This window comes from Cervus elaphus, chromosome 7 (assembly GCF_910594005.1).
Source record: "Cervus elaphus chromosome 7, mCerEla1.1, whole genome shotgun sequence".
NCBI classification, from domain to species: domain Eukaryota; kingdom Metazoa; phylum Chordata; class Mammalia; order Artiodactyla; family Cervidae; genus Cervus; species Cervus elaphus.
Genome location: NC_057821.1, coordinates 45,561,866 through 45,589,334, shown reverse-complemented (window position 1 = coordinate 45,589,334; position 27,469 = coordinate 45,561,866). Strand labels below are relative to the sequence as shown.

Here is a 27,469-nt window from a genome sequence, read left to right as displayed (position 1 = left end):
CAATTCAAATTTGACATTAAAAATTATAGTAGAACTAAACAGATATAAATCCAACAAATATGTATAAGATCTATGAGGAAAATGATAAAATCTAATGAAAGAAGTCAAAGAAGATGTAACTAAATAGAGTAACGGTTGTTGTACATGAACAGGAAGGCTGAAGAGTGTCAGGATGTCAGTTCTTCCTGACTTGACCCATATTGCTTGTTCATTGCAATCCCAATTTAAAAAATCCCAGTTATGTTGTGGATATTGGCAAACTGATAGTAGAAGTTGATATGGAGCAGAGAGAGACCCCAGATAGCAAACAGGATACTGAAGGACAGAAACAAAGTTGGTAGGCTGACATTATGTAACTGATACAAATCAAGGAATCAAGGACAGGAATCAAGACAGCTGGTGTTGGTGAGAATACACACATAGATCAGTGGAGCAGAACAGAACCCAGAAAAAGATGCACATGGATGCGGTCAGCTGATCTTTGACGAAGTTCCAAAGGCAGTTTAATGGAGAAGAGTCTTTTCAACAAATGACGCTGAAACTACTGAACATCAACGTGAAAAAGAATCTTAGCAGAGACCAAATACCTTTCAGAAAAATGGATCTTAGCTAGGTCTAAATGTAAAACTGCAAAACATCTAGAATATAGGAAAAGAATCTCTGGTGACCATGGGTTTGGTGATGGCTTTTTAGATGCAACACCAGAAGCGTGATCCATGAAATTAAAAGCTGGTAAGTTGGACTTCATTTAAATTAAAAACTGCTCCACAGAGAACATTAAGAGAATGGAAAGAAAAGTTGCGGACTGGGAGGTAACATTTGCAAAAGATAACTGATAAAGGTCTTGTTCAGAATATACAAAGAACTGTTCAGATTCAGCAATAAGAAAACAGTCTAATTTTTGAAGATAGACAAGCGTGTGAAAAGATGCTTCACATCCTATGTTATTAGGGCGTTGCAAATTAAAAATGAGATATTACTGCACACTTATGAGAACCCCAAAATCCAAAACCCAACACCAGGTGCTGGTGAGGATGTGGAGCAACAGAAGTTCCCATGCGCTGCTGGTGGGGATGCAAAAGGGTAGAGTCGCTGTGGAAGACAGTCTTATTCTTACAAAATCAGACATGCTCCCACCATATGATCCAGCAGTGAATCAGGTGACGTGAAAACTGACATCCACACAAAAACGTGTCCATGAATGTTTATAGCAGCTTTAGTCATCATTGCCCAAACTCTGGAAACAAGCAAATGTCCTTCAGCTGGTGAATGGATAAACCGTAATACAAGGGGCATATAGACAAGGGAACACCATTCAGTGATAAACAGAAATGAGATACCAAGCCAGGAGAAGACAGCGAGGGGGTTTAAATGGATATTACGAAGCAAGAGAAGCCAATCTGAAAAGGCTACATGGTACGTAATTCCAACTGCATGACATTGTGGAAAAAGAAAAACTGTGGAGATAATACAAAGATCAGTGGTTGCCAGAGGTTTGCAGGGAGGAAGGAATGGGTGGAACAAGGGATTTCTGGGGAAGTGAAACTGTTTTGTAAGATACTGTACAACTTTGGTGGTTACGTGTCATTAGACATGTTGTCCAAACCCACAGAATGTACAGCACGAAAACCTGAACCCTGATGTAAACTGTGGGCTTTACCGACAGGGAATCAATGTTGGTTCGTCAGTTGTAGCAAATATACCACACTTAGGCAAGATATTCATAGTAGGGAGAACTGAGGAGGGGGAGATGAAGGAGGATATGGAGACTCTACTTTCTGATTAGACGCTTCATAAACCCGCAACTGGTTTAAAGAAAAAAAGTTGACATTAACAACAAAAACAGGCCTCAGAGTATGAGTACAAGGTTTAAAAATGTAAAGAAAACAGACTAGTTAACCATATCAATTTTAATATCTATTCACAGTTTAAAAGTTTCCCAGCAACACAAAAGAATATTTTAGCTTCGAGACATTAAAACTACAAATATATATGTGCCATTATCACTAATATTAATATAAATTACTCTTTAGATTTTAACATTTTTCAACAAGGTGAGCTGAATCTTCTGTACAAAAATACCATATTCTTAATATAATGTGCCTTTATATAATGTCCACAAGATGATACCAGTTGCATTTGTTGTAAAGTCATAAAATGCATAAGATATCAGCAGTTTGATAACATTATTCTTTAAAAAGAACATCCGTGTAAAATGACAGGCTTAAATAGACCAGTTCTAAGTTCAAAATGTCAATTTTAAATAACAATTTAAAAATAAAACTAAGAAAACATGTCGTAAGTGAGATCACCGCTATAGCAACCGAATGCATTTGCTCGTCAGAGCAAGTGTAACGTTCAGAGCTGAGTCAGTGATCTGTCTGCAGCAGCAGCAGCAAGAATTTGCTTTGGAGGACAAGCTGGCGTTCTGTGTGTCTGGTGGGGATGCTGAAACAATGCGTTTTGAAAGTGATGAACACGCTTGATGTGAAGATGACAGAACCTTGACTTGATCAAGCTGGAAATCATCAAGCATTGGGTTTGATACATCACCATTAAATCACAGCGGTTGTATTGGTCAAAATCAAACAGGAGACTCTCTCTCTGATATAATCAGGTGACGTAATTTTGAAATCTTTGTTAAAGAAGTATTTCTAAGAAAGACACCCTGCTCTAGGTTGGAATTATCATTGCATCCAAAATTATCTCATTCCAAAATAGGAAAATGATGAATTACCATCTTTTATAAATTACCTTTGCCAAATGGTAGAGTAGAACCTTGGCCACAAAGAACTGTAATGGACAGCCCACAGCCATCTACGTAATTGCTGTAAAAAACAAATCTTTGAGGCCAAACGATGAAGTATTAGTTGGGGCAAATATAAAACACTCTAAACACTTAATTTCTGGAGGCATTTTTCTTTTTAAAAAAAAAGCTTCTTAGAGTATTTAGTATCTACTAATTTGTAGATCAAATACTTGATACTTTGGCAAATAAAGTTTATTCAATACTTTGTAGAGTCCTACCCGTATTATCAGCACTGTGGGCAATGATGCTAAGAAAATGCATTTCATTTCTAGGAAAGAAATAAAATAGATGATTTTTGCTCTTCAGGGTACCCACTATTATATATTTCTTTCAGAACACAGTAGAAATAGACATCTGTAGACATTTCCCAGGGTCGGGGGACTTGCGTGGACTCGGTGGCGGGGCGCCGTGGGGCTTCACACTAGACTCCTACCGGCGGCCTCCATACTTGGCCACCCAGTCTGTCCTCCCGTGCACGGAGGGCACTGGCTGTGCGTGGGTCACAATGTTTAGGTTCTTGGCTGTAGGATGGTAAGTAGGTCCTGAAAACTGCCCCCGACCAGCTTTGGGGCTCCAGGAATATTCTGAAAGAAAGCACAACCAGAAATTAGAATTTTATTCAGATGACCATGCAAAATAAAGCAGTTCATTTCATGGGGGGAAATCTGAATTTAAAAGATTAATTCGGTGTTCTCTGAAGTTTTTTGTATGTGTGCATATATAAACACCAAAAATTCTAGTGTAGAGCTGTGCTGACGCCAATTAGCATTTTCAGCAGCTTCAGAGCCATGATTTCTGGTTTATAGTTCTGACACCGCCGCTCTTCCATGTTTTGCTCACTGAAGCACCCGTCGTATTTAGATAGGCAATACCATCTTGGGTGACCAAGAGCCCCTCCTTGGTTTCAGTTCAATGGACAATACCCACACGGTTGTTGATCAGTCGCTAAGTCGTGTCTGACTCTTTGCGACCCCGTGAACGGCATCCCCAGGGAGCATGCCGGGCTCCCATGTCCTTCACTGTCTTCCCTGAGTTTGCTCAAATGTCCGTTGCATCATTGATGCCAATCAACCATCTCATCCTCTGTTGCCCCCTTCTCCTCTTGCCCGAAGTCTTTCCCACAGTGTTAGCAACTATTTATATCACACTGTGGTTACATCTAAATGACACCTGAACACAGCTTCACTACAGAAAATGCATTCAGAATTGTCCTGTAAAGTCTGACTTCCTGCGGTCCCATTGTAGGTTCCTCTTTAAACCTGAAAATGTGGTTTTTAGAGTCAACAAACTTAAAATGTTTTATTGGGAAATTGATGGATGACAACAGACTCCCTTTGAATGGTGAGCCATCTTTGGACCCCAAACCTTTCATTACGAGGCTCGTGTTATTCATACTTAGATTTGGCAGATGAAGACTTTGTGAAACATTTTACTGTGTTAGACATTTGTTACCTGAACCATTTCTAAGCTCTGATTGCTTGAGCATCTCAAATGACAAAGCAGTAAAATCATTTTCTAGAGAACTTCTCAGTCCCTCCTCTGCCCCTTCCTTGCTTCGAACTGGCAGCCAGGTGTCCAGCTGTTCTCACTTGATGGTCCATCTTTCTGTTTGGGATTTAAATACTTTTTGACATGATGTGGTCAGTATCCTTCTTGGATTATCCTCTGTAGGAATCCATTCTGAAATGACTAACCGTTCTGTGCACTTAATACTAGCTCTGCTCTGTTCATTTGCATGCTTTTCCCGGTTTTTTCTTACATTTTTACTGTAGAATCGGGAGTGTAGGAGGAGCTCATGGGGGCAGGTGGGTCCTGACGTGCTGCTAACCTTGGCTGAGAGGGAACGAAGCCTTCAGTGAGGCGCCATCCTGGTGACGGTCAGCCGGGGGGTTGGTGGTTTGGTCGGGACAAGGAGGCCAGGAGCTCTTTCTTGGTTTTAACAGGTCATTTCATCCCACGCGTACTGGGTTTAAAGTTCTCAGAGGCAACACAAAGCTCCCTAACAAAGACAGGGACAGCGTCTAGAAGGGCCAGATAAGTGCGCCATGTTTTCTAGAATCGCCCTTTGGTTATAACCCCCTGGGATACAGACCAGCATCAGTATGATAAATTAGTGCCCTCACATCTGAAGACCCCGGCTGAACAGAATGGTACCACAGGCTGGCGGAGAGGGCACTTGGGAGGCGGCCCCCGGGAGCTCAGAGAAGAGGAAAGGAAACCCATTCCTAAGTTACCAGTGGGTGAGAAGCGAGGGCCCGGGGAGTAACACCCAGAGCAGCTTTCTTTCCTCATCGTGACAGTCTAAGTCAAGTCCCAGATGCATTTGAAGGAGACTCTGTTCAGGCCAGTATTCGTAAAACCTTTCAAAAGGGAATCATCTTGCCGGTGAGGCAGGAGTCCTTCCTGAGAAGTAACTGTTTTGGGGCTCCAGCCCCCCCGGGGGTGACGAACCTGGTGCCCACCCTGCACCACCCCCAGGGCGGAGCTGAGCGCCCGCGGACGCTTTAAAGCCTGCATGTCTCCTCTCAGGGCCGTTTAGCCCCTTGCCGAAAACAAGGAGTTCCTTGTTGGCCAAAGGAAAAGGTGTTTGCCTACAGTTAAGACGGTGATCCATAACTTTTAGCAAGACAGAAAACCTCTGTGCTGTGGAGCTCACGACGGCGCCTTCTGCCGCAGAGGCGCTGGGAGAATTCAGTGGGTTAGTGCGCCTCGGGGCAGACGGTGTCTGAACCGGGTCCCTGCTCCAAGTCCCTGCGGCTGTCAGAGCAGGGGACCGGGAGGCACAAGGGGGTTCGGGATGAGAGACGACCTGGCGAGGGAGGAGGCAGCTTATCTGACGTTTCTGCTCCAAACTCAAGGATGAGGACCAGAGCAGAGAGGGAGGCCGAGAGACGGGAAATAGTCGAGCAAATACGGTAATGACCTGGTTTTATTCTCTTGTGGGTAACTGTCACACCAGTGGGAGGGCTGGAAGACACATCTCTTACAGAACAGTGTTTCCTAAGGATTTGCACTGACCACTTGAGAATGGTTAATATTTACTTCTTTTTTTTACCTTTCCTCCTAGCATGATCTGTAGGAAAATCTGATAAGCAGAGTAAATGGAAGAGATGAAAAGTTATGAGAGAGCATTTTACTTAAAAAAATGAAACCAGGAATATGCATGCTAATCTGACAGAATAATTAATGTATAAAGGCCTCCAATCTCTTATAATATATTCAAAAATACTCACTTTTACTTTCTCAGGTACTCAGAATAACTTTGAGACATTATGATTTTCTGTTTTCATATTAAAAAGTGCTAGCAAGTCGTGGCTAATGACTCATGATAAGGCTGGCCTAATATATTTCAGGCTTTAAAAAAGTATTGCTGTATAAAATGTTTACTTATCTATTTTGTTTCAGCAGAGAGACCCTGAAGCATTTCTTTTCACAGATAAGGTAACAGTACTGATGAAGCACTTCTACTGTGGTAAGACATAAAATGCGAGAGTCCAGTGGTTTTTACACTTTTAACTCCAAGCGTGTGAACTTTAAAGACTGGTGACTCTAACCAGGATTTCTAATATAAGATCCTGGCTGGGAGAAGACTTCTGAAGTCAACTTTTAAATTAAACTGTAACTTGGTACCTTATCAAACTTGAAGTTATCTGCCTCGGTGTTTATTTTAGGTGCTTTAATCAGGCAGGATATCTATTTTAGATTGAAATAATTTAGACAACATTCATGGTCAGATCGGGTCAACCCAAGTTCAGAATCCTCACCTCATAGTGTCCCCCTGCATGCGGCTGTTGCACGCCACACCACTGCAGAGGCGTGACCTAACTCCTCCTTACATCGGAGGGTGGGGAAGGAGACTTCACCACCTACTAGATTGCAAGGCAAGTGCCGGTGAGAATCCTGCGATTTATTTCTAAAGTCTTAAGGCGGACCTGCAGAAGAGCCGCCCGTTACCTGACAGGCGGCCAAGCCTCAGCATCTGTCACGGTTTTTTTTGCTCAGCGCCCGGTACCAGGCAGGGAGCTCTGAGAGATTCACCCTCTCACATCTCCTCATGCAGCACAGCCCTCTCTCGGGACTTGGACGGACAGGCTCAGTCCCAGCTACGCCGCTTACGAGCTGAGTGACCCTCAGTGAGCTGCTCACAATGCCCGCTTCCTCATCTGTAAAAGGTCGACCTGATGAGGTCGTTGGGACAATTCAGTGGCAGCATCCTTGTGTAAGTGGCTCCTGTCATTATACTCATCAAACCACATCTTTGGAAGGAAAACGGGACATTTTGCCAAAAGCTATTAGAACTGTAGTTAATAGATGAGACTAATTTAAAGGTCTTCACTCAGGAAAAGTGACTACAGTCTTTGGACATGCCGTTCTCATCAGAATTCTCAAAAACTGTGATCTGAAGTTGTTCTTACCTGAAGCTGTCGCACCAAGCGGTGCGAAGTGTATCCTCTGGCCAGCTGACCCCACTTCTTTTTTGAGAAAGGAAGGAATATATCCTGCCTGATTGTAAGGAGCATAACTTCCAAGATTTCCTAGTGACGTATCATAAAGTTTCAGAGTCAAAAGGTGAATAGTTTTAAAGCACCGGAGAGTAACTTCGATTACAACCACTACTAACGCTAAATTCTACTTGGAGGGCATCTTCTATATTTCATGCGAGGCACTACGAGCGTAGAGGTACTCACTCCCATTCAGTCCGCATAGCAACCCCATAGAGGCATGTTACCCACACCTGACCTGGCTGAGTTCTCACAGTAAGTGACCGAGATCGAACGGGAACCCAAAAGGTCACCCTGAACGCCCCCAGGTTTGTGTGACTCCAGTTCGTGACCTGAGGGTGGGTTTCCTTCCGGGAAGCCCCCATCCCTCTGGGCGCTTCATCATCTCATAAAATCACCCTGGCGAGTGCACCTGTTCTCATAGGGATTGTTGTACGGACTGAGCGAGGTGGATCCGAGCACTTGGCACAGGATCTGCTGTCCAACGCGTGTCAGCTGTTACCACCCTCCACCACCATCAGTGAAAATACTCTTTCAGTTATTTGCAGCAGATTTGCTTGATTTCTATAAATTGTCATAATTTCAGAAGACAAGTGTAGAGCTTGTTTGAGAGCAAATTACTCTTAGAATCCCAACGACTGAAGAAAGAGGCTGCTCGCAGTGTGGACGCTCCCGTCTCTCCTAGTCCTGATCTGACCCCTGGAAGCAGGTGCCTTTGGCCATCACAGGGGCCTCTTAACGACCACGTTTGGGATAGATGTGGAGAGGCACATTGGACAGGAGATTCGAAGGACACACTCTACTCATCTACCGTGCCCAGAAATTACCTTGTGGGTCCTCTAATTTTTCAGGGACGCTTTCATTGCATGATAGCTTTTCAATGGGTTTGATTATGCTTTCTTCTAAAGAGAAGACAGAAAGAAAGAATGAACAAGAAGGAGAATGTTACAGGAAAAGCAGAGGAAGAAATGGATTCCATGATTAGCGATAAGATCCAGAAAGAAACCTTAAAAGAATATGTTTTCTGTGCAGTCACAGCTTTCATTTGCTGTCGATCATCTATTCCCCTGAGGCTCAAAGCTGTGGGGCTGTTGTTTGTATCCAACCAGTTGGTTGGGTGAATCCTATTTTTAAGTAACTGAGAGAAAAGGAAGCAAAGCGCAGAGCTGCAGTGTCGGACACCTCGGCTCTGTTGGGTGGGCTGAGTCTTCAAAGCGTGGAGAAAGCTTGTGAGGTATCCAGAGTGTGTGACGTCGCTCAGACCTCCTCAGCTGCTACAGTGACCCTCACCCTCTTGATCCAATACCACCTACATCTCCTTTTTAAGAAAGAACTCACTTTCAGCTGCTATCTAAAATGTTTCATCATAAGTCTTAGCAATGCCCAAGGATGTACCTTCTGGCATAGTGTGATTATAGACATTTAAAAATAAACTATTACATCTCTCTCTTAAATACAACCAATGGAATCTAAATACCATAGTGATCTTACCCTCACCAATACTGACTTAAGAAATTCGTGACCACAGTCCTTTGTGACAGGTAGAAATTTCACATGAATCTCTTTTCTTTCTAAAATTTTATTTTTATTCATGTTAACTCATTTTATCCAAACATAGTATTAGATTTAAAAGTCTTTAACCAGTCAAAAATATGTATAGATTAAAACCTTTAAAAAGGGTCTCATAACCAACCATAAGTATATTAAAATACTTTTTCTCTGTTTTAGTTAGAATGATTCATTGTATATAATTAATCAAAAAGGTGAATATTATAAAACTTTATTATTAAAAATGAAAGGTTGGATGTTTTTAAAAATTCATCTCTTAATGAGAAAGATGGACCCTTTTACAAGTGGTTCATATATCCATAAATAAATAGAGCATGCTAGTCGTGTCTGACTCTCTAAGATCCCAGGGACTGTAGCCTGCCAGGCTCCTCTGGCCATGGGATTTCCCAGGCAAGAATACTGGAGTGGGTGGTCATGCTCTCCTCCAGGGGATCTTCCCAACCCAGGGACTGAATCCCCATCTTCTGCACTGCAGATGAATTCTTTACCACTAAGCCACCAGGGAAGCCCAAATAAATATTATTTATTACTAAAATCAGACAGAATTCAGTTTCAATTTTTTTTTTAAGATGGGAAGCAACGAGAAATCTCTAGAAATCTCATAAATGTTGGAGAACAATGGAATTAATACAATATTGTATTAGTTTTAAGAATGATTTTTAATTATTCAGCTTCTCAGGTTCTCCTTTAATTTTTTTTACAAGTTAAGAACTGGAAACCACTTGACTTAAAAAGAATCTGTCCCCCAATCATCAGAGGAACTCACTTTCTCAACATTGACACCAAAACATCAAATTGGCCCTCTGACTGGCACCCCAGATATTTTCACACTTGAGTGATGGGTGTGAGAGGGGAACACATTGTAGTGAGTGGTGACAAGTCTTTTCTTTTGTAAAACAGGAAAAAAGAGACCCCTGTTCAGGCAGATCCATTTTAGGAAAGAACCCACAGAGAAGTTAAGATCTACAAGTGATTTCCTGAAAACTCTCCTGCTGAGGACCAGCTGGAAGCCCTCCTGTGCCCCCTCCCCCGCCAAGGCATCTTGGTTGGAAGAAGGCAGCCACAGTACATTTTAAAGTAAAGATCTGCAGAAGGAGAGCAACGTAAATTCACACTTTGGATGCAATCTTGCTTTACCTGCGTTATTCCTTCTGAAAGCAAGCTCTGCCCCCAAGGGTCCCAGGGACTTAGGAAACAACTGGCTGTTCCAGACATATGAGTTCACATCCTTCCCACTGGCAATCAGGGACACGTTCTTGGGGTTTACACCTTAGAAGGACAAAACAGTCATTTCAGAGGTTAGAGAGTGTGATCGTAAACTTGAAGGAAAAATATACATTCAAACTAAGACTAGAAACAACTTGGGGGAATGGAAATAAATTTTGGCTGTAAGATAGCAAACACTATGTGGACCCTGACACCTTCCTAACCCTCAACACAATCACACAATCACCTGGAATCCTCACAGTGTCTTTTAGAAATGTAAGTGTTGTTTTTTTTTTCCCATGCAAATAATAATAAACATTGGACATTTCCTGCTAAATGTTTTGTAAAAACTGAGATGGCACAAAAATCTTCTTCCAAAAGACATTTCCATGTCACTCACTCATTTTGAGTGTGCGCTCTGTGCCAGACCCTTGAGGAACACTTGGTTGGTTTCAAGCTGGGAAAACGTGCTGGATTCAGCTGGAAAAACAGACATGTGGCCAAGAACCCAGGAGAACTGAGAAGTTGGGAAGTACACATAAAGATTCATCTGGGAAGCTTATTTGCATGTCAGATACAGTAAAATCTCAACAGTTTATTTATGATTTTCCAAAATCTGGGAAAGGTGGAATCAGCCTTCATTACCCAGTGGTCAGAGGGTGTTGGCTTAACATGTGTTAAAGAGATTTGAACACTTCCTGAACTTGCTGTCTTTTCACTGATAATTAAATTGGGTTCAGTTTAGGAGACACTGGAGTCGTCACACTGTCTAAGCCTCTGGGTCATATGTGTAGGTTCCCTACCATTAATGTAGTGAGTCAGAAACTCTCCCCAGGTGATACGGGCTCTGGCTTTTCACAAACTGAGCTCCTTGGCAAGGTTTCACGTTTATGAGACGTGTAATATCCCTTGTTTTAAAGCTAGAAGCAAGCCTGGTGGTTTCTGAATTGAACCTCAAGGTCACTTATCATCAGTTCTCTAAGGAAACACTCTAAGGAAACACTCCATCAGGTAAATCATTTCCCTTTATTGTAGGATGTAGCTCCTTATGGATTTTGGTTTCTAATAAAATACCTACAAATAGAACTACAATAAGCAATTACCCAACAATAAAGAAGATGCAGCAAGTAGCAATTACTCAGGTTAAAAACATCTTTAAATATTTACCCACAAAGTAGGTATAAGGTCAGGGGGAAAAACTACAAATCTCTCTAGGTGAACATTTTTTATAGTTCAACAAAGAATGGGCCCTGAATAGTTAAGTTATTTTAATACAATTAGCCTTGCAATACTCCGAGTTCTTAAAAGTACATACATACTATTGAAGGTAACTGCTTCAATTCTTTGCCTTTTTAAAGATTTCAGTTTTCTTGGAAATAGGCAAAATGTAGAATTTCAAAACATGTATTAGTTTACAGGCTTTTCTAGACCACCTTCTTAAAGTAAACACTCTTAAAGAGAAGCAGAAATCACTCTATCATGCCTCCCCTCAAAGGAAATTAAAAAGTCAGCAAAAGTTAGCAAATATTTATTGAGCACCTACTGCATGCCAGGCAGTGTGTGGGCATTGGAGAAAAAGTGGTGAACAGAACAGACCAGTCTCTGCCTTTGTGGCTCTTACCATCTACTCTGATTAAAAAGGAGACATCAACAGCTGTAGAGAAGCCAGTTATTAGCAGTGTGGGGATTATTTAGAAGAATCTGGTGCCGAGGGGGCAAAAAACGGAAGCAACTAAGCCAGTCTCTTTTAAAAGCTACTTTAAAGCTGAAATGTGAATCATGCTGGGGACTGGGTAGTGGGTAGGGAGGTGCGTTTCTGGAAGGGAAAGACCTTGGGGCCAATCCCGAGGATGGAGGGGGTGGGGGGAACGTGACATGGCCTGAGTGGGCGGCAGATCCCAGAATTCGTGTCTTGCTAAGAAAGTGAAAATACAGTTGGGAGGAGCACACACAGAAATGACACAGGACGCTGGATTCACCAGGTGGAAGGAAGGACCGTATGTAATAATGAGACTCAAGAAGGTCCACTCGAGCCGGGTTTCAAAAGTGCCGGAACCGGGAGTGAGACCAGGGGGCGTAGCGGAGATGGTGAGCAGGTCCTCCGTACACTCTATTTGCAACAACCATCTTGTGATCATTAAGTTCCTGAGGCTTACAGGGGGAGCTGATGACTGCAGTCCCACTGCAAGTAACAAGACAGAACCTCAGAGTCGTGCTCCCGTACACAGACAGTCAGCAGCAGGTCAGTAACTGTGACTCTTGCGTCTCTCTCCCTGAAGGCGTGTGTCACAGATCTGCCAATCCTTGCAGTATGATGTCATGCTGCCCTGAAATTATATGGAAGCTTTCGGGAGCTCCCATGATCCTGAAGGTTGATGCTTCATAAGACCTTAATACTTAGCTTTACAGTTAAAAAAAAAAAAAAAAGGCAGGGGCCCAAAGGCAATATTCTTTGTTATTCCTGAAGATATTCAATGAGTAACTATGGCCCAGAAATAAATGTCAAAGATCACTTCTTTGTGTATTTGTTCTCTGCTGGCTCAACGGTAGGTGCTCAATAAATGTTTGTCCAAGTGACTGAGCTGAGCTCAATTCTAGTTTCAATTCTCACCCAGGTCTAGAAGGGCTGTCTTTGAGACAGAATATGTCAGAACAGGGTACAGAAAGGCTCAGGTTTAGATTGCAAACAATTCATTCTAATTTTGAGTGTTTCTCAGGCTTCAATTTACAGCCATGCTTCTGACCCAGAGTAAGCAGAATTGGTTAGAGCTTTCTGGGTAAAAAGTAAACAATCAGACAGGTCTCAGATACCCTGAAATAACTTGAAAACTACATTAGGAAACAAGCAGAACTGGGAAAAGGGTGGTGGCTCAGACACTAAAGAATCTGCCTGCAATGCAGAAGACCCAGGTTCAATCCCGGGTTCGGGAAGATCCCCTGGAGAAGGAAATCGCAACCCGCTCCAGTATTCTTGCCTGGAGAATCCCATGGACAAAGGAGCCTTTGTGGGCTACAGTCCACAGGGTCGCAAAGAGCCACTAACACTATCCTCTGCCGAAAATTTTACAATCGCCTTTCCCACCACTAGAGGGCGCACTTCTGTAGGTAACATAATCACTGATTTTATTTCAGTGAGGTGGATTCAGTTTAAAGAAAACGCGGGGCGGGGTGGGGGGGCGGGGGGAATGTCCCCCGGGAATCTGTGTTCTGAAAACCTTATTACACTCCTGCTCTTGCAGTCAGAACAGAACCTCCTCATGGTTTCAACACCAAAACTGACAAGCTGACTGATGCCTTTGCACCTTTCCAAAGCGCACCCTCTCTTATGGTCTTAATTCCCACTCCTCTCGCCGTGGTCCTAAGGACTTCAGTCCCAGAACAAGTCATCGCCCTCTCTACCCAGATATGGGCAGCGGCCCCGCGACCAGTCCCCCCGACCCCTTTTGAGCCCCTAAGCGTGGCCTACCTAGCAGTTAGATGATCTTTTTAAAGCACACAGCAGATTATTTAGTGAACAGTATATAAATTCTCATATATATATATTTATATATATATAAAATAAAACACTAGTAATGGGAGTGCAGAATTGTCTGAATAAAGTTTCGCTTTTACTGAAGGCACAGCTTTGGTGGGGAGGGTGGTGTTTTCCGGAGCACTCTCGTCATCTTGATTTGCGGCTCCCAGGCGTTTCTTGAGCCCATTTCGCAGAGGCAGAAAGTCCAGAACAGTGCCTGGTGACAGGCTGGGCCAGCGGAGGGCTGCGACGGCGGGTCACGGGCGCCCTTTCGTCAAAGACTCAGGGACGCCGGAGCATGACCTGCTAACATGCTTTGGTCACCAGGAGACATTTCGTGGTCTCTACTTACCCGGAAGGTATCTTGACTGTTTCAAATAGTACTGTTTGGCAGTGGAAGCAGTTGACAGTTCCGAGTCCGATTTCAGGGTCACAGCGGCAGGGAAGCTCTTGTTTTCCCTCGGTGAGTAGCCAGAGCCCGCGGGCACCGACTCTGGAAGCCTCGAAAGTCAACAGGAAGGGATGTCACCGGGTGAAGAAGAGCAAGGCGACGCCGCGAGGCGCTCCCCCACCCTCTGTACCCCTTTTCAGACCCGCCAGTGGTTTCCACCCGCGTCCTTTGGCCGGTAAGACACCCCTGAGTGTCAACTCCGGCTGAGCGGAGACCCGGCAGCGGACAGAAATCCTTCCGATCCTGGACAGCGTGCAGCACAAAGGTTTTAGAACTAAGCGGCAATCGCCCTATGGACAGTGTGTTTCCCTTTTTTTGTCTACTCCTGCGCAGCTGCGGGTTCAAGATGTTGAGTTGAAAGGGGAGAGACTCTCAGCGGTGTCCACCCGCCTACTCCGGGGGTGCGGCCCCACGAGGGGTGTTGGGACACACTTCGGGCTGGGCTAAGGAGGGCTGCGTTGGGAAGAAGGGCTAGGAGAGATCCCAGACAAAACTTCCGCGAGCCTAATGCCCTGCAGGGAAATAACGCGTTTGCGGAGACGTGCCGGGTCCCAGGAGGAGGGACCCACGTCCCCAGCCCCGGTTCGGCGCCGGAACGCAGGCCTCCGGCGAGCCGGCCTGGCTCTGTCCAGCGCGGAGGGCATTTCTCCGAGCAGCGGCCATCGCTGCCAGAGGAGGCATTTGTGATTTTGGTTTTTTTGCTACCTGTCGCTCTGCATGTGGCCCCTCACCACCACCTTCTCCCTGCTCCTCTGCGGAGGCCTGGCCACACTGGCTGTTCTTGTCACCTGTCTGACCCCAGGCCTCCGCGGTCACCCCCGGGAGGAGTAGGGTGGAGTAGGGTCACCCCCTACTCACCCACTCGACCCCCTGAGAGATGGACACTCAGGTGACTGGCCCTCTCTGAACCACTGGCCACAGCTTTGGGGTGGCCCTGGACACAGCCAGACCCTTCATGAGAAACAGCCCTACTGGAGGGAGGGGACACATGTATTCATGTTGATGTCGGGCAGAAACCATCACGATATTGTACAGTAATTATCTTCCAATTAAAAATTTAAAGAGAGACTGCTAGACATGTTGAACTTTCAGGAAAAGTCCAGAAAACGAGCAAAAATTCAGAGCAGCAAGCAAACGATCCACTCTGAACACCACCAGCAGAGGAAACCGTGACTGCAGACTGTGCTTCGCTTTTTGCAAAGAGGCCTGTGGGCTTCGAAAGGCAGTAACGGTGGATCGTAATGCAATGGGGGCACACGCAACGCTGAACGTGATAACCCCTCACTACACACCCTCAGCCAGTGATCCTGAGAATCGTTCTTGTGCAGAGTCAGGGGTCTAAACTTCCCCAGCGGGAAGCGCAGAGATCTGGGTTTGAGAGAAGAAAACACCAGCAAGCTACTTCTTACCTTTTACCAGCTACACTCATTTGCGCTTAATGAGTAGAGTCAAGCTGATGCGGGCTGAAAATATAGATTCCCGAGAAAAACGCGAGACCTCCCTTACCGAAACGGAGACTCCTTTCTCCTCGATTCCTTGGATAAGCCCATGCTTGGCTTCTTGGAATGGGAGGCTCCCAAGTCACCGTCCTCCAGGTCTGCCCAGCCGTCTCCAGCCTTGAACACGGCCTGGCCCCAGCGCCTCCGGGCGCCTTTGTGGCCCAGGACGCCACACGGCTTCTGTGGTGGGAAAGCGGCATCGCCGTCTTTAATCGGGGGCCGAGGGCCTACTGTGTGCAGGCTGGCACACTCGGCGCTGGCTGTCCCCGGCCTCAGGGGGCTTTGCGCAGAGTTAAGGAGACACACGGGTGCAGTGTTTTAAGATGCTGACAGAGACAGCACAGGTTAAAAGTGTGATAGGATGCTGAGAGGTCTCTGGGAACCTGGCTTGGGGGAGGCTTGAGTGCTTAGGATCAGAGCTGAATCTTCGTTGATGTGCAATCTAGAAAACTGCCCTGGGTGGCTTTTTGGGCAAATGACCTAACTTTTCAAAGCCTTTGTTTCCTTCCCCTTAAATGGTGGGGGGGGGGGATACAGCGTTTATATCTAACTTAAGTGTTTTTGGATTTGATAGTAAAATGTATTAAATGTTTTTAGCACGGGTCCTTGCACGTATGGGCTTCCCTGGTGGCTCAGCTGGTAAAGGATCCGCCTGCAATGCGGGAGCCCTGGGTTCGATCCCTGGGGTGGGAAGATCCCCTGGAGAAGGGAACGGCTACCCACTCCACCATTCTGGCCTGGAGAATTCCATGGACTGTATAGTCCATGGGGTCACAAAGAGTTGGACACGACTGAGTGACTTTCACTTTCTTGCACATAAGTGTGACCATGTTAGGTATGTTGGGTATTGGTGCTGTTGTTATTCTACATCTTGGAAGAGGAAATGGATAAAGTATGTCTTTTCAATAAAGAAGTGCCAGTGGGTGTTCCAGGGAGAAAAGGTGGGCGGAGTTGACTGGAGTGGATGTGTTGTGCTGGTTGGAGGACAAGGCTGTAAAGACAGACGGGTGCTCTGTGATGAAAGGCCTTCCATGAATCCCTAAGATGTGGCAGCTGTCCTCTGGGCCGTGGAGAACACTGGATGTTTTTGAGCTAAAAAAGTGATGTAATAAAGGCAGCGTTTGGGAAAGGTCAGGCTCCTCAGAGAGGAGGCCTTTGCAGTTAGAGCGGCATGCAGTGACAAGGACAGCGGACTCATCGTGGTTGGAATGCTCGAGAAAGCACACGCTTCTGTTAACAAGTAATAAAGGGTCTGGACTCGGTGTCTCTCTGAACAGAGGTCAAGGTGAGTGTGGCAGACACTGCTGGCTGCCCCTCAGTAGCACCCTCCTGTCTCCTTATTAGGACTCTCTTCTGGGCAGCAGTCTGCCCATGGAAAATATCTTAAAAAAATGCCAGCCTGCCTCGCAGCTCTGCGGAGCCAGGGGCCACGATCTAGCCAGTGAGATGCAGTGCACATCTGTTGGGAGGGGCTTCCAGGAGGACCAGCGTCAGGCTCTGCCAGCGGCGTGTGCCTGTGTGTTTCACTCTCCCCCCGGGGACGGCGGGCGCCACCCCAGGGAGCAGCAGCCATCCGTGGGACCGGGAGCCTCCCGCTGAGCGTGCTGGCGGGGAAGGGAGACAGGGCAGGCTGGTGCCCTTTACAAGGGGCACAGCCCTGACTGGCCCACCACCCGCCTTCTTGCCGTCAGAGAAAAACACCCCTCCTGGTTTAAGCCACAAGGGGTCAGGTTCTGTCTTAAGTCATCAGGTGTGATCCTACGGGACACAGAGAAGGGAAGGCAGGCAAGACTTGACAGTGTGCGCCCGGCTGTCTCAGAGGGGCGGCTCCGTTAGCAAGGAATGAGGAAGAAGACCTAGGCTGGGGCAGACAATGAGGCGGTTTTATTCAGATTAACGTGGGTGTTCTGGGGCTCACGTAAACTGAGAAATCCCCAAGGTGACTGAAATTTGGGAATTTGGAAGCAAGGTCAGCAAATTCAGCTGCATTTGAAGCAAGAAGATGCTTAAAGAGTGGATATGCCATTGCTTGAAGCTGATGGTGCCATAGTGACGGGTGATGAACAAAAGGTGGTGTTTGAGAGAGAATGACCTCCAGACTAAGGAGAACAAGGAGATCCAAAGCCTCAGATGGGCAGAGTTAATCAAAATTATCCTTGTCTGAGTCTGAGACTCTTATTTCGGTTGAACTGTATGTTAGGTGCTGCTGAACAATGCCAGTAACATCTAGTCGTCTTATGTCTGAGAAGATTGGAAAAGGGAAAGCATTAATAACTTTTATAAAGTAGCAGGTGGATTTTTATGAACTCTACATTAGTAAGTTTGGTACCAGCTGGGGGCAAAGACTCTAACGGCAGTTACTAAAGAGAGCGCGCACTAGAGGACAAAGGTGGTGAATGGTACAGGTCACTTTGGGAATGCACACTGGGGCTGCATCGTGCAAGGCGCTGAGCAGCTATGAATGTGAACTTCCTTTCTTTCCCTCCTGGTACGAGTCACCATTTTATGTGCCTTTCAAGGGGGAAAAAAAAAAAGATAACCCTTGATGGCATGAGCGAACACAGCGTTCCGGAACTCCGGTGGTGATTCACCCAGTTTATATTTCCTACCTGCTATCTGCCACTAGTTCTGGGGAAGGGGAATGCAGGATGGGAAGGGGGCTCGGGGGAGTCAGCCATCAGTGAGTGCCGGTCCCAGCGGAGCCTGGGAGGGAACTGGGGGTGTGTTTCTCCTGGAGAAAGCGGCAGGTAAGGGAAGGGTGACTTTTCAGTATCTGAAGGCTGCCTTTCTGGAAGAGTGATTCACTGTTAAAACTACAGAAACCAAGGACTTCCCTGGTAGCCCAGTGGTTAAAAATCTGCCTTCAAATGCAGGGGCTGTGGGCTTGATCCCTGGTCTGGGAACTAAGATTCCACATGTCTCCCAGATGAACCAAAATATAAAACAGAAACAATATTGTAACAAATTCAATAAAGAGTAAAAAAATGACCCACATCAAAAAAAAATTTTTCTTTTTGAAACCAGATTTTAGTTCACTATGAGGAAGAACTTTCTAGTAGTCAGAATTGTCCCAAAGATAACGTGGACTCCTTAGGACCCTGGGGGTGGGTCAAAATCAGTGTGGACATTTATTTATTTATTCATTCAACAGATATTTGTTGAGAATTTACCATATGTCAGACAGCTTCCCTGGTGGCTCAGACGGTAAAGCATCTGCCTGCAATGCAGGAGACTCGGGTTTGGTCCCTGGGTCAGGAAAAGCCCCTGGAGAAGGGGATGGCTACCCACTCCAGTATCCTTGCCTGGACAATCCCATGGACAGAAGAGCCTGGTGGGCTACAGTCTATGGGGTCACAGAGAGTTGGACAGGACTGAGCAACTCACACTTTCGCTTTTAGACACTGTTCTGGGTTCTGGGTCTGTTCTGATAAACGAAACAGACAAACATCTTTTACATCTTCCCCAACACTGAGAGAATGCCTAGAAAGGAAATCCTAGTGGAACCAAACCTCTAAATATCACATCTAAAGTGTCATACTGGGCTACTTACGGTGGGCATGGTTTTGACAATACTTGGAAAGAGGGTTGGCGGCCTTTTCTGCTGACTGTGCTGCTTGGGTGCTGGCTGGACACTCACGTTCTGCGGCGGCTGGATGGACCGCAGTGGCTGGTGGCTGTTCTTCAGGTGGGGCGGTCCGGCAGCCTGGTCGTTTATGTCCGGCAGAGGCTGAGGTTCTGGGTCTGCTGCAGATGGCTTTGGTTCGAGTGGTTGCACAAGCTTATTTAAAGGCTGTTTCGATTCCAAATGATGTGAGGAAGGGCCTAATACTTGACCAACTTGAAAATATGGGTGTTTCAAAGCCTGTAGCAGCATGGCAAAAACAAAGGAAAAATGGTTTCTCCTAAAGTTATTGCATATACACTATCATCCGGCATTGGGCTAGGCATGTATCACTCGTCTGGGTAAGTTTCAAAGATTTACAGAGCATCCACTTTTTCCCTTATGTGATGACTTTAAAAAGACACCCGGGGGGGGGGGGGGGGGGAGGTCTTCCCTGGTGGTCCAGTGACTAAGACTCTGCACTCCCAATACAGGGGGCCTGGGTTAGATCCCCTGTCAGGGAACTAGATCCCACATGCCACAACTAAAGATCCTGTGTGCCAAAACTAAGACCCAGCAAAGTCAAATAAATAAATAAACATCTTTAAAAAAAAAGATACCCAGGAAAAAATAATTTGAGAACTAAATTTCATTTAAAAAATGAAAAAGTACATGTTAGTAGGAGACTATAAGACTCACATTCAGTAATTTTCACATCCAGTCAAAGCAAATGTTCTTTTAAAGACTTTGTATGAAAACAAAATCTAGCTTGTAACATTGGCTGAATTTGACAAAAAATTCAAACCAAAATGGTAGATACTGATAATGGTTTAGACCCCATAAAGGCATTAAGAGAAATGAGTTAAGAAAGCCTTCTACATAGTTTGTTTTAAATGAAAAACTAACATCATTTAAAATTCAGAGTTGTTCTAACTATAACTCCATATTGACTAGCAATACAAAAAATTCTAAGAAAGAAGATTGCAAACATATACATGTTAAAGCCTATTTTAACAATATACCAGCAAAGAGAAGATTACTTAGGGGATAGAATATAAAAATACTAGTTAAAACAAGAAAGAAAAGAAAGAAAATACTAGTAAAAATGGTCACTACTTGATTGGATCAGTCATCAAACTGCTGCTATTACGTGGAAGTTGGGTGGGGGGACCTGAAGACTGGGTGACAGTCTTGAGCAGGGGTTCTCGACTGGGGAGACTTTGCCCCTTAGGAGATATTTTTATTGTTACAACTCGGGGGATGGGAAGTACTCCTGGTGTCTAGGCATCTAGGCATGCTGCAGGAATGGCGCTAAATATCGTACAATGAACAGGACATCCCGCCCCCCACCCATCCCCTCAACAAAGAATTATTGGGCCAAAAACGTCAGGAACACCGAGGAGTACTTTGGCCACCTGATGCAAAGAGCTGACACTGGAAAAGACCCTGACGCTGGGAAAGATTGGAGGCAGGAGGAGAAGGGGACGACAGAGGACCAGACGGTTGGACAGCATCACCATGAGTTTGAGCGAGCTGCGGGAGATGAGGAAGGACAGGGGAGCCTGGGGTCACAAAGAGTCGGACATGACTGAGTGACTTGACACACCACCAAGGTTGATGGCAGTCGGTCTGGAGGCTGTCTGAAGGTTTCTCCGCAGCTCAGCTGTGCGGATAGATCCTTGTCAGCATTACATGTCTGGATGGGGAGGGAAGTTCCCAGTTCTATTGGTGTGTGTGTGTGTGTGTGTGTGTGTGTGTGCGCGCGCGCGCTCGCGCTGGTGGAGGGCGGCTCCTTAAGATAACCAAGTCCCATTCTCCTGCACTTCCTGCTCTAAGCCAGTCCCCACCCGCCATGTGGAGGCAGAGCCCTGACCCCCGGTGAGCATCTTAGGTGTGCAGGAGCAGAGTGTGAAGGAACAGAGGCAGCATCTAGAACTTAACCATGTCTCCCTGCTTCCACTGAAATGCCCAACACTGAAATAGTGAACAAGAAAGAGGTGTTCTGGCAGAAGTGGGGGGAAGTTTTATTCTGAGTTTTCCCCTTAGAAACTTTGCTGTGTCCCCTACCACACCCGATGCAGGGGTTAATTACACAGACACTGCTTGGTGGACCTTGACCACTGCAGACGATTTAAATACATCAGTACCTGGCAGCCAGGAGGCAAATTATGAATTAAGTAGTCCCATTAATTAGCATGTCCGTATTCCTCAGGCAATAATGTACATTTTGGAGCTAGAACATTTATAAGAGTGTGTTTTGCAATTTCAAGGCTTCATCTGTAACTTTTCCCCTTTAAGATACCAGCTACCATCCTTAAAGAAACAGGGGATCTTTAAAAAAAAAACAACATTTTTTCCTGTTTGTTGAGGGAATACTGATTGCATAGAATAAGGAATGTATAGAAAGTTTTCAAGAAGAAATTAAAATTATCTCTAAAGCCAACACCAAAGAGAAAATTACTGCTCACATTTTCATGTTTTTCTTTTCAGTATTTCTTTTTAGTCTTTCATTTACATTATCTTTCATATACATACATATGGTGTGGCAAAAAAAATAAGTAAATTGTATTTATTATAAAACATGTTAAGTGATAGTAATGACAACAGTGAAGGTACTGGCGTAAGATACAGTTGCAGAAGCTGTAAGTCTGTATAAAGTAAATACACATATATTTATAAAAAATTAACATAGAAAAGTCTCATATTACCACTCAAAATATATTAAACTATGAGAATTCATAATAGAAAATGACCCTATTAAAGTATTTTGTGACTGTGCCTTTTGCCATTTACCTTACTTAACATTATCTCACTTCAACCAGTTATTGACTATACAACATTGCACAAATTATGCCATGTCTGAGTTCCTCAGTTTATTTATTTTTAAGCAGTGATAATTACATGTACCTAATAGAGTTTTTGTGAGGACTGCCAGAAATTTTACATAAAGCCCCTGCTCAATAAATATTAGTTATTGTCATTAATTAATATCAGTATTACTGTTAAGGACATGAGTCCTAGGGTGGCTCAGATGGCAAAGAATCTGCCTGCAATGCCAGAGACCCAGGCCCGACCCCTGGGCTGGGAAGGTCCCCTGGAGAAGGGCACGGCAGCCCACTCCAGTATTCTGGCCGGGAGAACCCCATGGATAGAGGAGCCTGGTGGGCTACAGTCCATGGGGGTCACAAAGAGTCGGACACGACTAAACATACATATGCCAGTATCTTCACTGTTGTAATTACTATCACTTAACAGGTTATGATTTTCTTGTAATAAATACAATTTATTTTTTTGGCCACACCGTGAAGCATGTAGGACTCTTAGTTCCCCAACCAGGGATGGAACCCGTACCCCTTCCAGTGGTGGAAGCACAGAATCTTAACCACTGGACTGCCAGGAAGTCCCGTTACAGATTACTTTAATATTTGATAGGGCAAGCCGTCTACCCCACCACCATCCCCCAAGTTACTTATTCTCGTTCAAGCCTGTCTTGGTTATTCTTTCCTAGCTGTTCTTCCAGTTGATCTTTAGAAGATATTTTCCTAAATTAAATGTTTGAAAAGCCAAACTATTATTTGGCTTATTTCAACACTTAATGAATAGTTAAATAACAATAAGAACACCATGAAGCCCATCATGACTTTTTAATTTAAGCCATTTGCAGATAAAATTGTGCTGTTTTTAAAAGACCATGGGACAAGATTCCTCCGAAGGTGTTGAAGGTTTAAGTCACAAAGAAGCCAAGCGTGGGTGTCACACGCTGCCCTCTTGTGGGAATGGGAGAGAGAGATGAGGCTCCTTCCCGCGGAGGGACGACCGGCTCTGCAGGGAACAGGAGTCCTCTAAGCCGCAGGAGAGCAGCGCAGATCCCACGAGGCCGGCTGACGGAAGGGGCGCTCTCATACCACCCACGACAAGCTGCTTCCTAATGAGCTCGTCCCATGCCTGAATTTTTATCATTAGAGATTGACTCCTTTCAGCCTCAACCTCCGTAGGGTTCCTCATTTGAACCACAAAACACAGAAAATCACTGGCGTGGCTATTTTTTGCAATTTTTCCAAGAATCTTACATGCCTGGAGGTTAATTCATTAGGTGCACTGGGTGCCTTAAGTTTTAGGGCTTACTTCTCTTGGTAAAACTCTGGTCAAAAATAGTCTTGTCTTTGCAAAGAAAGATACCCCCGATAGAGTAAAACCTCAAATTAAAAGAAGGAAAAGAAAGCTATACCAAGGAGGTTTGTCTTACCTGGCTTGCTGTTGGTCGTTTCTTTGGGTCCCAGTTCAACATTTCAGTCATAAGCTGAATGGCTTCGTTACTGGCATTGGGAATAAGAGTTTTTAGGTTTATAGGAACACACTGGGGAAAGCGGAAATTCATAGAGGATGCAAGCTGGTACCCTTCTGGCCAGTCACTCTGTTGAAGGAATATATAAGTGGGGGAGAGAGAGCAATAAGAACACGTTTTTAGTGATCAGTTTAAAACATAGTAATAATATAAAAATCACTCGTGTATGATGTTGACTCATAAATAAATGTGAAAATGAAATCCAATGACATACCTAGTTCAGTGCTACAAACAGTATAGACAGAACATTGAATTAAGAATTAGGGGGAAAAATGAGAAAGCACTCTTATAAATTTCAAAATGTTAATGATGATGGTACCCAGGCGAGTTTGAACAACTAAGGACAAGTGATTTACAAAGAGAATAACTATTACAAAGATCCTCATTATATGTTAATGCATTGCCTCCAATGTCAAAAACTGCACATAGCTGGGAAATGACAGTTTTGTTTTAACAACTGCGTTTTAACAGCTGCGTTAACTTGTCTAACGTTAACTATGAGGCACAGACTCAAGTAAGGCGTAATTATACATATTTAAACTTATTAAATAAGTATAACTCAGAAAGTGAAGTCTAGCTGAGTGCAGTAGTTAACTGAAAAGTCCTCATTTCAAGAAATTAAATATCTGTGGCAGAGGTATATAAAAGTAAACAAGCAAAGGTTAAGAGAATATAAAATCTAGGACACTTGGCATTAATAAGTTGATTCCAATGGACGTTCACAGAGCAAGGAGGAAAGATTCTGAGCAAGGATGTCTCTGTAACCATCAGCTGATCATCTGCTCAAAGTTAAATATATAGAACTCTAAATATAGAAAATCTTCCCTTATGTTCTTCAAGGGAGGCAAGCACCTTTTTTCTACAACCTGATAGAATTCTAGCTTCTTGCAGTCCTCAATCCATCCCAATTAAAAAAAAAAAAAAGATTATAAGAAAAGTAACCGTTAAAGCATAAGCCTATTTGAAAAATGCAAATACCAGCTAGCTAGCTGAAAGTTATAAATAATGAAAAGTTACAGCAACTTAGGGACAAGCGTACTTACTTTTTTGGGAGTCCCTAAAACCTGGCAAATCTTAAAGATTTCATCGACCTCACTTGTCCCCGGGAAAAGCGGCCGTAGTGTATACAGTTCAGCCATTATACTGCCGACAGCCCACACGTCAATGGGGGAGCTGTAGGCTGACGATCGTAACAAGACCTCAGGAGCGCGGTACCTGAGCAAAGAGAACACAAGATCGAACAGGCCATTTTGGGCGTTGTCTCTGAGATGGAGGGGCAGAAGGCTCTCATTTTGTTTGGTCATGCATCTCAGTCGAGGACCAGGTGTTAAGTGCCTTTCTGTGTTGGGTTTCTATGGGATGGAGCAGATGTTTCCTGACCACAAACTCATAGCGGAGCTCGAGACAAATATCATGAAATGTCCATGTGACCTAAGATAGGGACTCCTACAAACAGATGTGAAAATGCTATATAATATACTAAAGAAAGGGGGGACGCTCTGAATGGAAGCAGATATATCCTGAATGGGAACAGCTGTGTAATTTTACAATGCATTACATCCTGATACATTCATATGAAGGACAGAAAACAAAAGATTAACAAAGATTATCCCTGAGTAGTGAGCTTTTTTCCCTTTTTTTTTTAAAGTTTATTTTATTCAAGTATAGTGATTTACAATATTGTGTTAATGTCTGCTTTATAGCAAAGTGATTTAGTTACACGTGTATACATTCTTTTTCATAGTTACTATGGTTTATCAGGGGATACTGTATGTATCCTATGCTTATTTATCCTTTTTTTTTTTGCTTATCAGTTTGAAACGGCAGTTCCTCAACTGACTCAATTCCCTTAATTAATAATATAGTATATTCACAGAGTTGTGTATCCATCATCACAATCAACTTGAGAACATTTTCATTATCCCCCAAAGAAACCCCACATCATTCCAACAGCCCTGGGTCCAGCATCTCTAGTCTACCACCGATCTATTGATTTGCCTGTTCCATCACTTCATATCAATGGGACCATACACTGTCTGGTCTTTTGTGACCAGCTTCTTTCACTGAACATGTTTTCAAGGTTTATCCACGTTGTAGCATGTATCAGAACTTCTTTCTTTTTATTGTTGAATAATATTCCACAAGCTGGAATCAAGACTGCTGGGAGAAATATCAAGAACCCTAGATATGCAGATGATACCACACTAATGGCAGAAAGTGAAGAGGAGCTGAAGAGTCTCTTGATGAAAGTGAAAGAGGAGAGTGAAAAAGCTGACTTAAAACCCAACATTCATAAAACTAAGATCATGGCATCCAGTCCCATCACTTCACAGCAAATAGAAAGGGAAAAAGTAGAAGCACTGACAATTTTATTTTCTTGGGTTCCAAAATCACTGTGGACAGTGACTGCAGCCCCAAAATTAAAAGACGCTTGCTCCTTGGAAGAAAAGCTAGACAAACCTAGACAGTGTACTAAAAAGCAGAGACATTACTTTGCCAACAAATATCTGTATAGTCAAAGTTATGATTTTTCCAGTAGTCATGTGTGGATGTCAGATATGAATCATAAAGAAGGCTGAGTGCCAAAGAATTGATGCTTTCAAGCTGTGGTGCTGGAGAAGACTCTTGAGAGTCCCTTGGACTGCAAGATCAAACCAGTCCATCCTAAAGGAAATCAACCCTGAATATTCATTGGAAGGATTGATGTTGAAGCTGAAGCTCCAATACTTTGGCCACCTGATGTGAAGAGCCAACTCATTGAAAAAGATCCTGATTCTGGGAAAGACTGAAGGCGGGAGGAGAAGGGGATGACAGAGGATGAGATGGCTGGATAGCATCACTGACTCAAGGAAATGAGTTTGAGCAAGCTCCAGGAGATGGTGAAGGACAGGGAAGCCTGGCGTGCTGCAGTCCTTGGGGTCGCAGGGCTGGACATGAGTGACGGAACAACAACAATATTCCACTGTATGGCTATACCACATTTTGTTTATCTGTTCATCGGTTGTTTCTACTTTTGGGCTATTACAAATAATGTTGTTATGAACAGTCACAAGTTCTTGTGTGGACATATGTTTTCATTTCTCTTGGGTATACACCTAGGTGTGGAATTTGCTGGATCACATGGTAACTATATGTTTATCCACTGAGGAACTGCCAGACTGTTCTGTACCATTTTACACTCCTACCAACAACCTATGAGGGTTCCAATTCTTCCACATCCTTGCCAACACCTGTTACTATGTTTTGATAGTTTTATGAGACAAAATTATTTCAAATGTTTTGCCAGGTTTAGATGCTAAAAACAAATAGTCTCAATTTCACTCCATTTCAATGCAGGATCTAAATTTACCCAGTTGAAAATAGAAGCTCCCTAAAAAGATTATTCCCTGCAAGAGGAGATTTTTCCAATTCTAACTATACATTTAAACAGATAAAAACTAGTATGCTTTGAGCTCTTAGCACTTAATCTGTTCAGTTCCTCTTTTGCTTTTGTAGGGATAAATATCATTATCTTCCTCTTTGCAAGCTTCATTTTCAATAATTCCAGTTTGCTATAAACTTCAGAAGTGTGAGTTTTTGACGCTCTGTTTATCAAAAATTCTGAAGGAGGATTTCCAAGGGATTTGAGACAAAATGCAACCAAAATATAAAGGGATTATTACAAAAAAGCTAGACACCACTGTAAATCATTAAAACTGACTTACAAAGCAGTTTTTCAAAGGTTCAAACAATTCTAAAATTCAAATGGCAGCAAAGAGAGAAAAACATACAGCCATGCTGCAGCAGTCTTTGAAGTCAACCTCAGTGTCATCAGAAAATGTGTGGTTGGTTAGGCTCTGTCTGTGTGTATGTGTAATGTGTGTATTCTGACAACTGCAACTTGTTATTTTGTTAGAATGCAATTTAGCAGCTTATTTGGAGGCAGTTACAAAACAGATGTGCATCCTCACCAAATACCCTTCAGCTTTCTAGG

The 27,469-nt window shown here is 44.0% G+C and overlaps 1 protein-coding gene across 1 annotated transcript in view; it reads right to left on the bottom strand.

Annotated features, from left to right (window-relative positions):
* Positions 1–1,579: 1,579 nt before the first annotated feature.
* Positions 1,580–27,469, bottom strand: part of MAK (male germ cell associated kinase) — a 48,823-nt gene continuing 22,933 nt past the window's right edge. Inside the window, exons 7-15 of the mRNA XM_043908840.1 lie at positions 24,540–24,711; positions 23,398–23,565; positions 19,101–19,412; positions 15,558–15,730; positions 13,953–14,101; positions 10,018–10,149; positions 8,139–8,213; positions 7,225–7,344; positions 1,580–3,393 (exon numbers count right to left, since the gene is read on the bottom strand). Coding sequence (XP_043764775.1) covers positions 3,239–3,393; positions 7,225–7,344; positions 8,139–8,213; positions 10,018–10,149; positions 13,953–14,101; positions 15,558–15,730; positions 19,101–19,412; positions 23,398–23,565; positions 24,540–24,711 — 1,456 coding nt within the window. The 3' untranslated portion in view covers positions 1,580–3,238. The remainder of the gene's footprint in view (positions 3,394–7,224; positions 7,345–8,138; positions 8,214–10,017; positions 10,150–13,952; positions 14,102–15,557; positions 15,731–19,100; positions 19,413–23,397; positions 23,566–24,539; positions 24,712–27,469) is intronic.